The sequence below is a fragment of the Rhopalosiphum maidis genome, chromosome 3, assembly GCF_003676215.2.
Source record: "Rhopalosiphum maidis isolate BTI-1 chromosome 3, ASM367621v3, whole genome shotgun sequence".
Taxonomy (NCBI): domain Eukaryota; kingdom Metazoa; phylum Arthropoda; class Insecta; order Hemiptera; family Aphididae; genus Rhopalosiphum; species Rhopalosiphum maidis.
This window is the reverse complement of record NC_040879.1, coordinates 47,528,125-47,540,382: the sequence shown is the minus strand read 5'-3', so window position 1 is coordinate 47,540,382 and position 12,258 is coordinate 47,528,125. Positions and strand designations below refer to the sequence as shown.

Sequence of the window (12,258 nt, the reverse complement as noted above, 5' to 3'; positions counted from 1 at the left end):
ACAAATAGACAGACTTGAAACCGCTAGACTCTTTACAACGAATAATGTTCACCTTTTGTTTTAACTTGAAAAATGTCTCAATACAATAATATACCATTATTACATGTTAATTGATTATAAATAAATTATAAAATACATTTGTATAATATATATTATTTAACAAAAAAAAAAAAAATACTTGAAAACTGATTATTGAAAATGGTGATTGTTGTTTACTTGGTTGGTTTACATAACCATTATTTAGTTTCAGTAGTTTCTTCGTCTTCTGAAGATATAAGATCATCGAAATCTGATGATGGCGATGAATATGGGGTTATTTCTAATGGCTCAAATTCTTCATTCGTCATCCTACAAAAACTTTACAACATGAATCATCATTCATCAACAAATATCTTAATAATTAATAATTTTTACTTCAATGATAAACCAATAATCATTGGATTTTGGATATCATCACTCAAACCATAATATGACAAAAGTTTTGTCCCATCCATAATCTCGTCTTCGTAGTAAAGTTGTAGATCTTTAGAAAATTGTTTAATAATACCTAAAATAATAATGCATACTGTAGAACATTTTCAAAAAAAAAAAAAAAACCAATAATTTAATCTAAGTCTAAATAGAGTTTTTACAAATTGTTTACATAAATGAAGTAATCAAAATTTTGTGTAACAAATTGTATGATATTGCCGCCAATTTTGTAGCATACATTTTTAATTATCTTACTTATGATTTAACCATTTAGATAATTATTAAAAAATTCCAGTCATAATATTTTTAATACTTGAAAGGTTGTATATCACCCTATCTCTCCAAGTGCAAACACATGACTTTCCAATGGGTGGGATTGAACATTTTAAATATTTTACCATCAAAAAAGTATTTATACTTTAAATTAGAAAATAATATTTTTCACATTTGTATATTAATTAAAATATATATTGGTTAAATTAGGTATTTTTTTCCAATAAATACATTCATCAATACTATAAATGCATAATAACATAATATTTTATGCAATTTAAATGCCATCTAATGTTCCAAAATATTTTCTAGATAGTTGTAATGTGGGTTTAAATTTTTAAAAGTTTAAAACAAGAATCTTCATCAATTATTTTAGCTTTTAATAAAAAGCTCGTCACATTCACAATATAATTATGTAATATATAATAAACCTTTAAAATATATGTTTTCTATTTCCTTCCAACACAGATTTAACACTACAATAAAGATACTGAAAATATATTTGAACATTTTTGTACATAATAAAAGTAGAAACAATAGATTACTCCATATATTGATATTGATCTGCAAAACGAGCTTGTGTAACCTAATAACTGAATATAGCTTCAATAGCTTTTGTTGTTTAAGATATTACCAAACACTAAAAATTAAAAAATGCACTATTCTTTTTGTGTAAATATATTATATAGCTATGATAAATCATAAATTTGTAACCATTTTTATCGGGTTAAACTTGAACTATTATTATCATTTTAATTTTATATATCAACAAAATAAATAAGATATACCTTTTAATTAATTAATAAATTAAATTGTATTATATTAATACACTTCCCCACTATTTTGACTACTTAAGCACTAAATTTAATTAAAAAAAATAATAATATAATTTGTACATACATCCAATGATTCGTTTTAGTTCATTAACCAGTATGTTGTTTTTAACATCCATACTTATGGTTAGCTTTTTTCGGTGTATTGATAAATAAGTTTCCTTGCCATCTAAATCCTATAATTACATAATATTTTTAATATTAATACAATTAAAATTATTGTACTAACCATTTTAAATTGAAATTTAAAATATTTTGATAGCGAATGATATCTTCTTCTTTCCGTTACCTATCTATACTCACTGCGATTTATAAATTATGAATTCGAGTAATCTTAACTCTGGATTACACCTAGTACCTACATGAAAACCTAGCAATAGATAATACATTAATACAATTTTATAGTTTGACAATTGAACTATACAATAAATAATAAAATTTCAATTTACCATTTATTACGATTAACTTTATTTAATACCTATAATGGTTGCCAGCCACATTGGCATTGACACATTATACGGTTATACGGGGCACGGAGGTATATGAATATTATGTTCAGTGATACACTTCGTAACAGTACTTATCTCATCTTAGTATTTATCGCAGGAACAGCTGTTTGACTAACTGAGAAAAAAGATCTCTATCCGTGAAAATAATGTTCCCGCTTATTTTAAAATTGTTTTCAAATATATAACCATCACGATATAATATTTTTACTAAAACCGTAATAATCGTTATAAATATATTTTTATGGTGTTTTAAAAAAATTATCTTATGCGCGTTTTAAAAGTATTTTTACATTATGTATTATTAATTTATTAGGTATCCGAAAAATCATATGTCGTTTTTATGTTTTTGCTTTTAAAAAGCTTAAAACCAGTGCCAAAGAAAATGTTTTTAATATGTAAATGGAAAATACGCAAATCAGGTGCCTATAATAAGAGAGAACTCAAGGAAATGTCAATATCATTTAAAAAATCAATAGGTTCATAACAAGCACATGAACATGTAAAGTTTAGACAAGGGATCAGCATCATGTATACAGTTATTATTTTATTATATTAAATTGATCATAGATAATGTTTTTCTTCAAATTTTCTTATAAGAAAATTAAGTATTTTAAATAGAAAAAAATATAAATTTCAAAATTGTTAAATAAGTATCAGATACTTCGCGCAGATACAGTTCAAATTAAGTTTGAATTACTTGACATTATTCATACAAAGTCCTGTTTTCAATTAACAAGTTATTCATATAATGTGTCTATCGTCTGACCATTTTGATCGTAACAATCATACCTTAGAGCACGGTACTTTAATCAATGAAATATTCAAATCAGCCAAAAAAAAAATATAAACTGGAGGCTTCTTTGTATATGCATATATATATAACATTAGGTAATCAGTGGCGGACGCAGGGAGGGGTTTTGGGGGTTCAACCCCCCCCATGAATGGATTGTTAATTTAAAATAATTAATAATTATTTCAAAATAACAGTAATTATTCTTATTTTTTCAACCACCCCACCACCCCCCCCGGATTTTTTTTCTGCGTTTGCCCCTGTAGGTAATCAATTTTAATTTTAAATTCTGAGTGGAGTGATTAATTTATTAATTTTACGATGATGTATTGATATTATGTTTTTTCGTTTTTGAGTCGGTCATTTCTTTTTAAAACAGTAAAAATGCTTTAATTTTCAACATTGATGTATGTATTTGGTAAAAATTGGTTCTAGTTGGTACTCCGGAGGTTTAAAAGTAAAAAATGCTTAGTACTTTTTTAAATAATTATGGAAAAGTGAAAACAAAAATAGAATTATAAAAAAAAGGAAATATTAACGTAAAACTAGTTTTCAACAAAATTATATACGTATATCCACAGGGCTGGCCCAAGGTATTTTGACGCCCCGGGCAATTTTTGAAAGACGCCCTTAAACAAATTCTCTATAATACATTTAATACTTTTTATAGTTACCTACATATTTTGTTTAAATTCTTATATTTATGGATAGGTAAAGGATTGCAAAATTTATTTGGATACAATTTATTATTATTATTTATAATGAATATGTATTAAAATTATTTCGTTAAAGTTAATCGTATACAATATAATAAATATTAATAATAATACATTTAGAATTTTTTTAAACTATTTATAAACCATTGAAATTTTCAATTTTTTAAAATTTTTTTTCTTGAAATACCGATAAAAGAAATTTGGCTTCCAAAAAATCTCTAAAATTTAATACAAGGTTTATTATAAGTTGTACTTATCGTAGTAAAAAAAATCAATGTTAGTCACAATTTTTGTTTATAAGCATTTAAAGTTCAAATGTTTACAAAATATATCAAAATCGCGAAAATTTGCAAGGAATTTTGAAGTTGAAAATGTATAAAATTGTTGTAATTTTTACCTAAGGTTGAAAAATCCAATACAAGGTTATCCATAAGTTATCCTTCAAGTAACTGTAAAAAAAAATTCTAAAAAATACGACCTTTTTTAGTTTTTTTTCCGCGTAAATTCCACCGGTACGTTTTTTTACCTGGAAAATTTTAATTCCACTGTTTTTATACAATTTAAAATATGTATATGATATAATAATCAATAATGATCACTAATTATTCATTAGTTGAAAAAAACATTAATATACAATTAATAATATATATATAATTATTAACTATCAATAACAAACAGCTAATTTATAAGAAAAAAATTAAATAAATTAAATACAATTTAAAATTTAGATTGATAACGATTAGATGCCAATTTAACGAAAAAAATTGTTGTAATTTGCGGATTTTACCATCGGTGGAGTTTAAGTATTTTAAAGGTCAAAATAAAAGTATCAGTGGAATTTAAATATTTTAAATCGAACCCAAAATTCGACTACCTGTATATCGGTGAAATTTACAAACGGTCGTAAGTACCGTTCCCGGGCCATATTTTTTAATTCAATGTTGATTTTTATGTAAGATTACAGTAAATTAGTGTATAGAATATGTATTTTAAATTAATTTTAGGGTAACCAAAATAACTGAAATTGCATAGGTGTATTATAGCAAAACAAGCTGTATAACCAATATTTTAGGTATCCCTTGTAAAAATAAAATCTTTAAATTAATATTAAAATTATTATAAATACAACGAGGGCTCGGAATTATTTACAGTACCGTAGTTGAAAAACGCTTCAGAGGGGGGAGGGGCTGTGTGTACATAAAGTAAGTTATAAAATACTTATTACAAATTGTATTTGTATTTATATATCTTTTATAATTGGTATATGATTTTAAAGCACGTGTATATAGTAGGTGCAATTAAAAAATTAGGTTGTTGGAAATTATATTGTAGTATGCCAACCTAGTTATTTCAAAAGTAGGTACATAAAAATATATTTTCCTTGTGAAATGATAATCAAATTCTTTAAATGCCATTGAAGATTCGATATTAATAAGTGCCCTATTTTAATTAGATTAGTTAGTTTGTGAAGAACATATAATATGAATTATAAAAGGAAATTAGTGCATTTTTGTCATTATAATTTAGTAGGTATTTTAATTAATACTCATTATAATATGATGAGGGACATTTTAATATCTACTTTATAGGCTATAGGTAAACCACATCCTACACTAATAGCTAATAGTGTATAATTTTGAGTATTACTGAATATCCTGTTCTTTATACATAGGTACCTTTTAATATTCACTTATAATAGATAAACCAATAAAATATACATTCTATACTAATATAGGGTAGGTATAATAATAGGTACCTACCACGACGAGTATCCTGTCCATTAGGCATAGGTATAATTAAGTCGATTAAGGAATTACGGTTTGTCCGCAAAAACCAGTATTCAAAAAAATCAATTGTGTATTTTTGGTGTAACTGAAAACAGAATAATCGTAGATACTTGAAATGTTCACAAATCACAAAACCTATAGGTATATTAGTATTTTATATAGCCATATAGGTACATACTTAAAACAATTTTCAATTTATTTCACTTTTCCATTGATAAATGTTATTAAAAATATTTTCACTTGGTCAAATAATTTAATAATTTCATCAGAGGATTCTTACATATTTGTTTATTTACGAATTCAAATATATCTGGCCCGGAGAGTAACGCGATAGTATGCGCGCACCCAGATATCAAAATATTCCTATCGTACCAGTACCACTAACGGCACTAACGTCTAGAGCAGCGTTTCCCAAAGTACGTTCCATGGAACTTTAGAGTTTAGGGTTCTACCAGATGTATGATGTGATTATTGAGAAAATTATTTTATATTACATACTTGGATTATTTATATTATTAAAAATTATTATTGTATATGTTTAAAAAAAAGTTTGGCTTCTTCGTGAAATGTTTACAGCATTGAGTTTAACTATTTATTCGTGCACGGCTGTGATAGAAAAAAACTAGTTTTACGGTGTTTTAAAAACCGTACCACATATCTTTACACAATCATTATTATTTTATATGTTAATTTTCTTTAAGTAAATTTTAATATTATTTAAATTTAGTTTTAGCTTAAGTGGCTGATAAATTTCGCTGTATATAATATACTATTGTAAATTTCCGTGACTTTTAACCTTGAGCTTTAATGATTGCTTTATTGACTGAACGAAATAAAGTTTAATTTGAAATTTTATACTTGTAAATTTAAACAGATACTCATTTATAATCATATTCATTCTTAGAATATAAAAAATGTTACTATTGTAGGCAGACCCAGTGAGAATTTTAGCTTCGATAACATTTTTATTTAAAGATAGTACACTTAATCTCGTTTCATGGCACAATTAGGACACATTTAATTTTACAAAAGAATGATATGGTACTGATTTTAAAATCAAAGTTGTATGATGTGAGTTTAGTTGGATTTAAAGAATTCGGATGTTCAAGAAACATATCACTGGTTTGATCTTGATCAATAAGCGTACCTGTCAAAATATAGCGTTAACTTCGATAATACAAAGAATGCTTTCATACATTCTTATGTCTAGTCCTATTTGTTGAACAACCTAAATTGGATTTTCTTTTAATTTTACAAATGAATCAACAAATGATAAAATTAACAAAACAGAAATACTAAGATAAAAACAAATACAATGCTTACCAGTGGCGTGCACAGGAATTTTCGATGGGGGGGATATATGTTATAAGAAAAGACAGGATTTAATTTCATTAAAAACACACAAAAACTGTATAATTATACCAAAAAATACATAGAAATTACATAATAAATTGCACAATAAAAAAATACAAGTCCTATAAAATACTTTAAATTCTTAATTATAATTAAATTAGTTTTAAAAAAAAATTGATAAATGTAATACTTTTTCGAATTAAAATTAATAATTAAATATATTTCTATAAAGTTCTACTACTCTAGTTATTAGTGCATATTAAAAAAACTCAATAATTTAGGCGTTATACCTAAATAAACATCTGCTTTACCCGACATGACTTTATAGTAAGATTTAATAGATTATATATTATATCCTTTATTTACATATGTATTTAGATTTTATACATAAATTAATTATCATTATTATCATTGTTAAATAATCTATTTATATGATAATAAATTAGTTTAGTTAAGTATTTTGTTCATTAAAATACAATATTAAAAAAAAAAAATCCAAAAACATGAAAAATTACATTATAAAATTAAATAGGCAGAGAATGAGAGAACATTAAGTATATTAGTTCATATAATTATAATAAAATGTTTATATTATAATTTATAATAAATATATAATTTATGAACAATAACTTATTACTTATAATCAAAAGCAATGACTTTATAACAAGTAATAACTCTAATATCTAATAATTTGTTTTCCGAAAGTTAGAAAAAAAAGTCAATGGGGGGATATAACCCCTAACCACTCCCACTGGGCACGCCATTGATACTTACTTATTGAGATAAATGATTATTTTTTTTATGTTCTAACTAACCAACAATGACAAGTAAAATAAATTGTAGTATTTTGAAGTTTCGGTTCTTTATTTTGCTCTATATTTTTTTTAGAAAATCACTTAATGTCTTTGAGCATCTTCCTTGATATGTAGATACTCTAACTCATAAATCAAGGGATAAACTATGAATTACATTAAGAAAGTATTTGATTTGATCGTAAACCGACGAATTCAACCTACTGCTATAGTGCTGTGAATAATCTTTTATGCGACGAAAAGCGTGGTTTTCATGCCCACCATTCCATGGTCTACAATTAATTTTGTTATTATTAATTATGTAAGGCTAATCGTGTTTGACTTGACGCGAGTTTAGTTAAATATGTACAAGAGTTTGGATTTGATAAACTTCTACTCTCATGGTTTAGTTTATAGTTTATACTTAAATACTAACAGCGTATGTGGATTAAAAGTGTGCAATTAGATTAGTTAGACGAACGTTCTTTCAGGTATTTTAAAGGCGGTCATATCAATTATTCAATTACTTTATGAGAAAGTTATTTTTTTGAATATCTCAAAATATCATGTGATAAACTTATTTTAGAACCCTTGATTAATCCTTTAGTATTGAATCATCTCATTATTCTCGTTGATGAGTTAACCTAATTGCATATATCAATTAAGTGATTGATCTAGGCTTGTAGTAGTCCAGAAGGAAATAACTAAACATACTGATAAGCGTGAGGTCGAATGTATCCAGTGGAAATTCCTTAAGTTCTTATCTTGCTTTTATTTTATGATCGATGACATCATCACGTGACTATTCTCCTGTGCTTCGTATTCTTGACTTAAATTTATTAGCCGACAGAAGGATTAATATTGATCTTTATTTTTTTATTTTTTTTATTTTTTTTTTGTGAAATGAGTGATCCCAATATAGTAGTATTAAGAGCTTTAAGTAATATCAATGTTCTTGGGCTTACTCAAAACCATCATCAATTCTATTGTTTTTTTCTACTCTTATTTTGTCTTTCACGTTATCTAAAAAATAATGCTTTGTGCAGGATAATTAAGCGGACCAATGGGGACTCGTCATTACGTATTTGGTCTATGATCATTATTATTATTATATTATTTCAATGGAATTTTCTTACATTTTTTTTTTATTTTTGTTTTTCAAAATATTGTAAACTTTCTAAATCTTAGTTTATCTGTTTAGCTTTGACATATTTTGAATTAGGTTCAAGGTTAGATTAGATCAGGCTAGTTACTAGTTAATATATGAAATCAATAATCAAATTACTCGAAAGTGAAATACAATATTAATTAATTATCACTATGACATTATTATTTTAGTATAAATTTACCAACTCGTACTTATAAGTATAAAACATGCGCTGTCGCGATAACAAAACCGGTTTTAACTTAATGCGTAGTACCTACTGCTGTTGTGGTGTTTGGAGTAATGGTTTATGATCATTACTGGGTATCGAAGGCCATCATTGGTGACAATCACAGTGTTTATCAAATGTTAGTGATAATACTTTTTTTTCTAACATCATGTTCTTGTTATTTCAATAATACTGTTTTCTAAAGAGTTTTACAGTAAAAATGTCTATTATGTTTGATAATTTGGTATACATCCTATTTAGTCATAACATGGCAATACGTCATCTACTCTACTTATTTTAGTATTTAATTATCTAAAACGTTCAGAAATACATGTTTAAAATTCTGTAAACATTTTAATATATTTATTTTCACGAACTAATTTATATAACCAGTACAATATTCTTTAATGAACGCAGAATCAAATCATTATCCTAATTAAACCACAACAACTGATTAATTTGATTCTATAAAACTGAATCATAAATTATAAGTTTAAGTTGTATATATCTACTAGTATTTTTTTCAAGTATATTATTATTTTTCCACAACTATCAAATTATATCAATAGTAAAATACGTACATACCTAATCAATATATTTATACAATTATTAAAAATTCATAGAAATGTTATTATTATTAAAATATTAAATTAAACGCTATTGCTATAAACTATTTTTTCAAACAATACGTTTTTTAATCTATCGAATACACTACAACGATTTTTTGAAATTTAAACAATTTTCGAATATAAAACGTATGATTTGATAAAATACTTTCAGTTAATTATATTTCAATAATTTTTAAATTAAAATATCTACTTATAATTTACCATTTTAGATAAAAAATATTTTCGTGCTCATCTTCAACTATTATAATTTGTAATCTAGTGTCACAGTTGAGTATCAAAATCCAATAAAATATTGCCATCGGATAGCATGTATCCGATCACAAATCCGATGATTCTTGCACCTAAATTAATTTATAATGTGATAAGTTGAAGATTTTATTAAATTAAACAATAATTGTTTAGTTAACAACGAAATAGATATAATAAATTATAAACAATTTGATTTTTCAATTTTCCATTATCTTATAGGTCTTATTAAATATTATTAGGGCTCAAATATAAATGCCCTTAAAAATATCAAAAAATGCATTTTTGACCTAAAAACTTTACAAAATGTCTTAAAAATATCAAAAATGCATTATTTATTAAATAAATCTAAATTATTATGTAAAAAAAAAATATGATATAAAAAATGAGTATAAAATAGAATTACGGGCGTATACCAGTTGCCCTCAAAAGTACCTTTTTTTATACCAAATCCTCCAAACTACCTAGAGCAAAATGCACCAGTTGCCCTCATATGTTAATATATACACGATTACAATAAATAGCCCTAAAATAAGAGAGGTAAATATACGAACAATAAACAAAATTATTTATAAAAATAATGTAAAATAGTATAAAATGATAGAATCAAATTTTAATATTTAAAATTATATAATATGATATTGTATTTTATAATAAATAATAAATATAATATAGCATACAAATAATATGGATAAAATAAAAATTGTATTAATAATCTTAGAAGAAGTTGAAAATATAACTAATCGCACATACTTAAACAAAAAAGCCCGTATTGAAGATTTTATAAATAAATATAAAAACAAGAATATTAATAAATTAGATATTGTAAAATCTGTTAATAATTATTATAACAAAACATAATACATAATTATTTTTTTTTTGACAAATTATAACATTGAATGCCACATAATTATAATATTTATTATTTCATTGACTTTTGTATTCATATTATTTTGTTAGTAATTATTACAAAATACAATATTAGGTAGAGGTATACATAATTCCAAGCATATGAATTTTTTTCTTTCATTTTATACTATTTTATATTATTTTTATAAATAATTTTATTTATTGTTTGTATATTTACCTCCCCTATTTTACGGGCTATATATTGTAATCGAGTATATATTAACATGCGAGGGCAACTGGTACATTCAGTTGGGGGCAACTGGTCAACACCCAGAATTACATTAGGCACCGTCCTCAAGAATGGGAAAGGAGCGTTCGCCCCCCCCCTCCCCACAACAATTTTTAATGTATAAAACTATTCTCATTATGTCAACAAAATAATAATGATCCACATTTTAATTTACCGTTATACCTAAGTAGAAAAACTAATCACCACAAAGATGATAATTATAATCTATGGATAACTATTACTGTTTATATAAAGATAATAAGTAATAACTAGATTGACTGGACTAGCATTAATGCATGTGCATAGAAATATAGAATTAGACGTAAATTATGTAATTGACCAGTTTGCAAAAAACAAACGAAAAATTGATTTTATTGTATAGTTGTACGTATATACTATTATTATTATTATTTATTATTTCATTGTTTGTACTATATACAATTGTACTTAATTGTACTAACATTATTAACAACACTAAAAATTAAACATTAAACTATTAAAGGTGAATTTATGAAATGATACTTTATTACGTAAACTTATTTGTAATGTAGTTGTATAAAAAAAAAATAAGTTAGTAATATTGACTTAAGTTCGCTCAAACTATTGAAAAATACGAATAGGGTAATTATTGATTTATAAAATAGATTCGCCCCCCCCCCCCATGAAAACTGTCTAGGGACGCCTCTAAATTACATTTGCATGAAACTGTGCAATAAGAGCAATTTACAACTAATACAACTTCACCCTTGTTCGGTGGCGTAATTTCAGTTTTTGTTTGTCCAGGGCAATTACTAACTGATTTGCCAACTCAAAATGTTTTCCACGTAGTTCACATACAATAGTGTCTAGTTTGTGAGGGGGGGGGGGTAAATTTTCAGGTATATGAACGTCACACACAGGATTTTAAAGTATTAAATACAAAAAATGTTGGCAAATATTTATTAGAATTAGAAAGTCAAATATAGAATAATTGAGTAATGTGTAAATAAATAATAAATAGGTAATAGGTATACCTTTTAATACTGAGAATTTACGAGTAGTTAGCAGTATTTACAGTCACGTAATGTAAATACTAACTATCTTGATTAATAATATAATATACTTCTTTAAAAAATACAACAATAAATCTAAATACTTATAAAATATCAATATTCAATATGATGATTTATAACAATTTAGTAGTTAAAAATAAGACTTCTTATAATTTTTAAATATGCTGACTTAAGGTTGATGTAAATGAGAAAATGTTAGACTAGGGCAAATGCCCAAGTTGCCCCCCACCCCCAAATGACGCCACTGCCCTTATCTAATTTTAAAACCGGATGTTAAATTCAAAATAAAAATATTTT

The 12,258-nt window shown here is 25.1% G+C and overlaps 1 protein-coding gene across 2 annotated transcripts; it reads right to left on the bottom strand.

Moving 5' to 3' along the window:
• Window positions 1–2,121, bottom strand: LOC113558792 (elongin-B-like). Of its 2 annotated transcripts, none has more exons than XM_026964337.1 (5): window positions 2,027–2,121; window positions 1,881–1,947; window positions 1,645–1,753; window positions 415–547; window positions 1–348 (listed from the first exon to the last, which is right to left on the bottom strand). In XM_026964337.1, exons 3-5 carry the CDS (start codon window positions 1,694–1,696, stop codon window positions 237–239), a joined length of 297 nt encoding a protein of 98 aa, XP_026820138.1. In that variant the 5' UTR covers window positions 1,697–1,753; window positions 1,881–1,947; window positions 2,027–2,121; the 3' UTR covers window positions 1–236. The 2 variants fall into 2 exon arrangements, with proteins under 2 accessions (XP_026820138.1, XP_026820137.1); XM_026964336.2 differs by having other exon boundaries at window positions 1,807–1,947; window positions 2,027–2,120.
• Window positions 2,122–12,258: the final 10,137 nt, after the last annotated feature.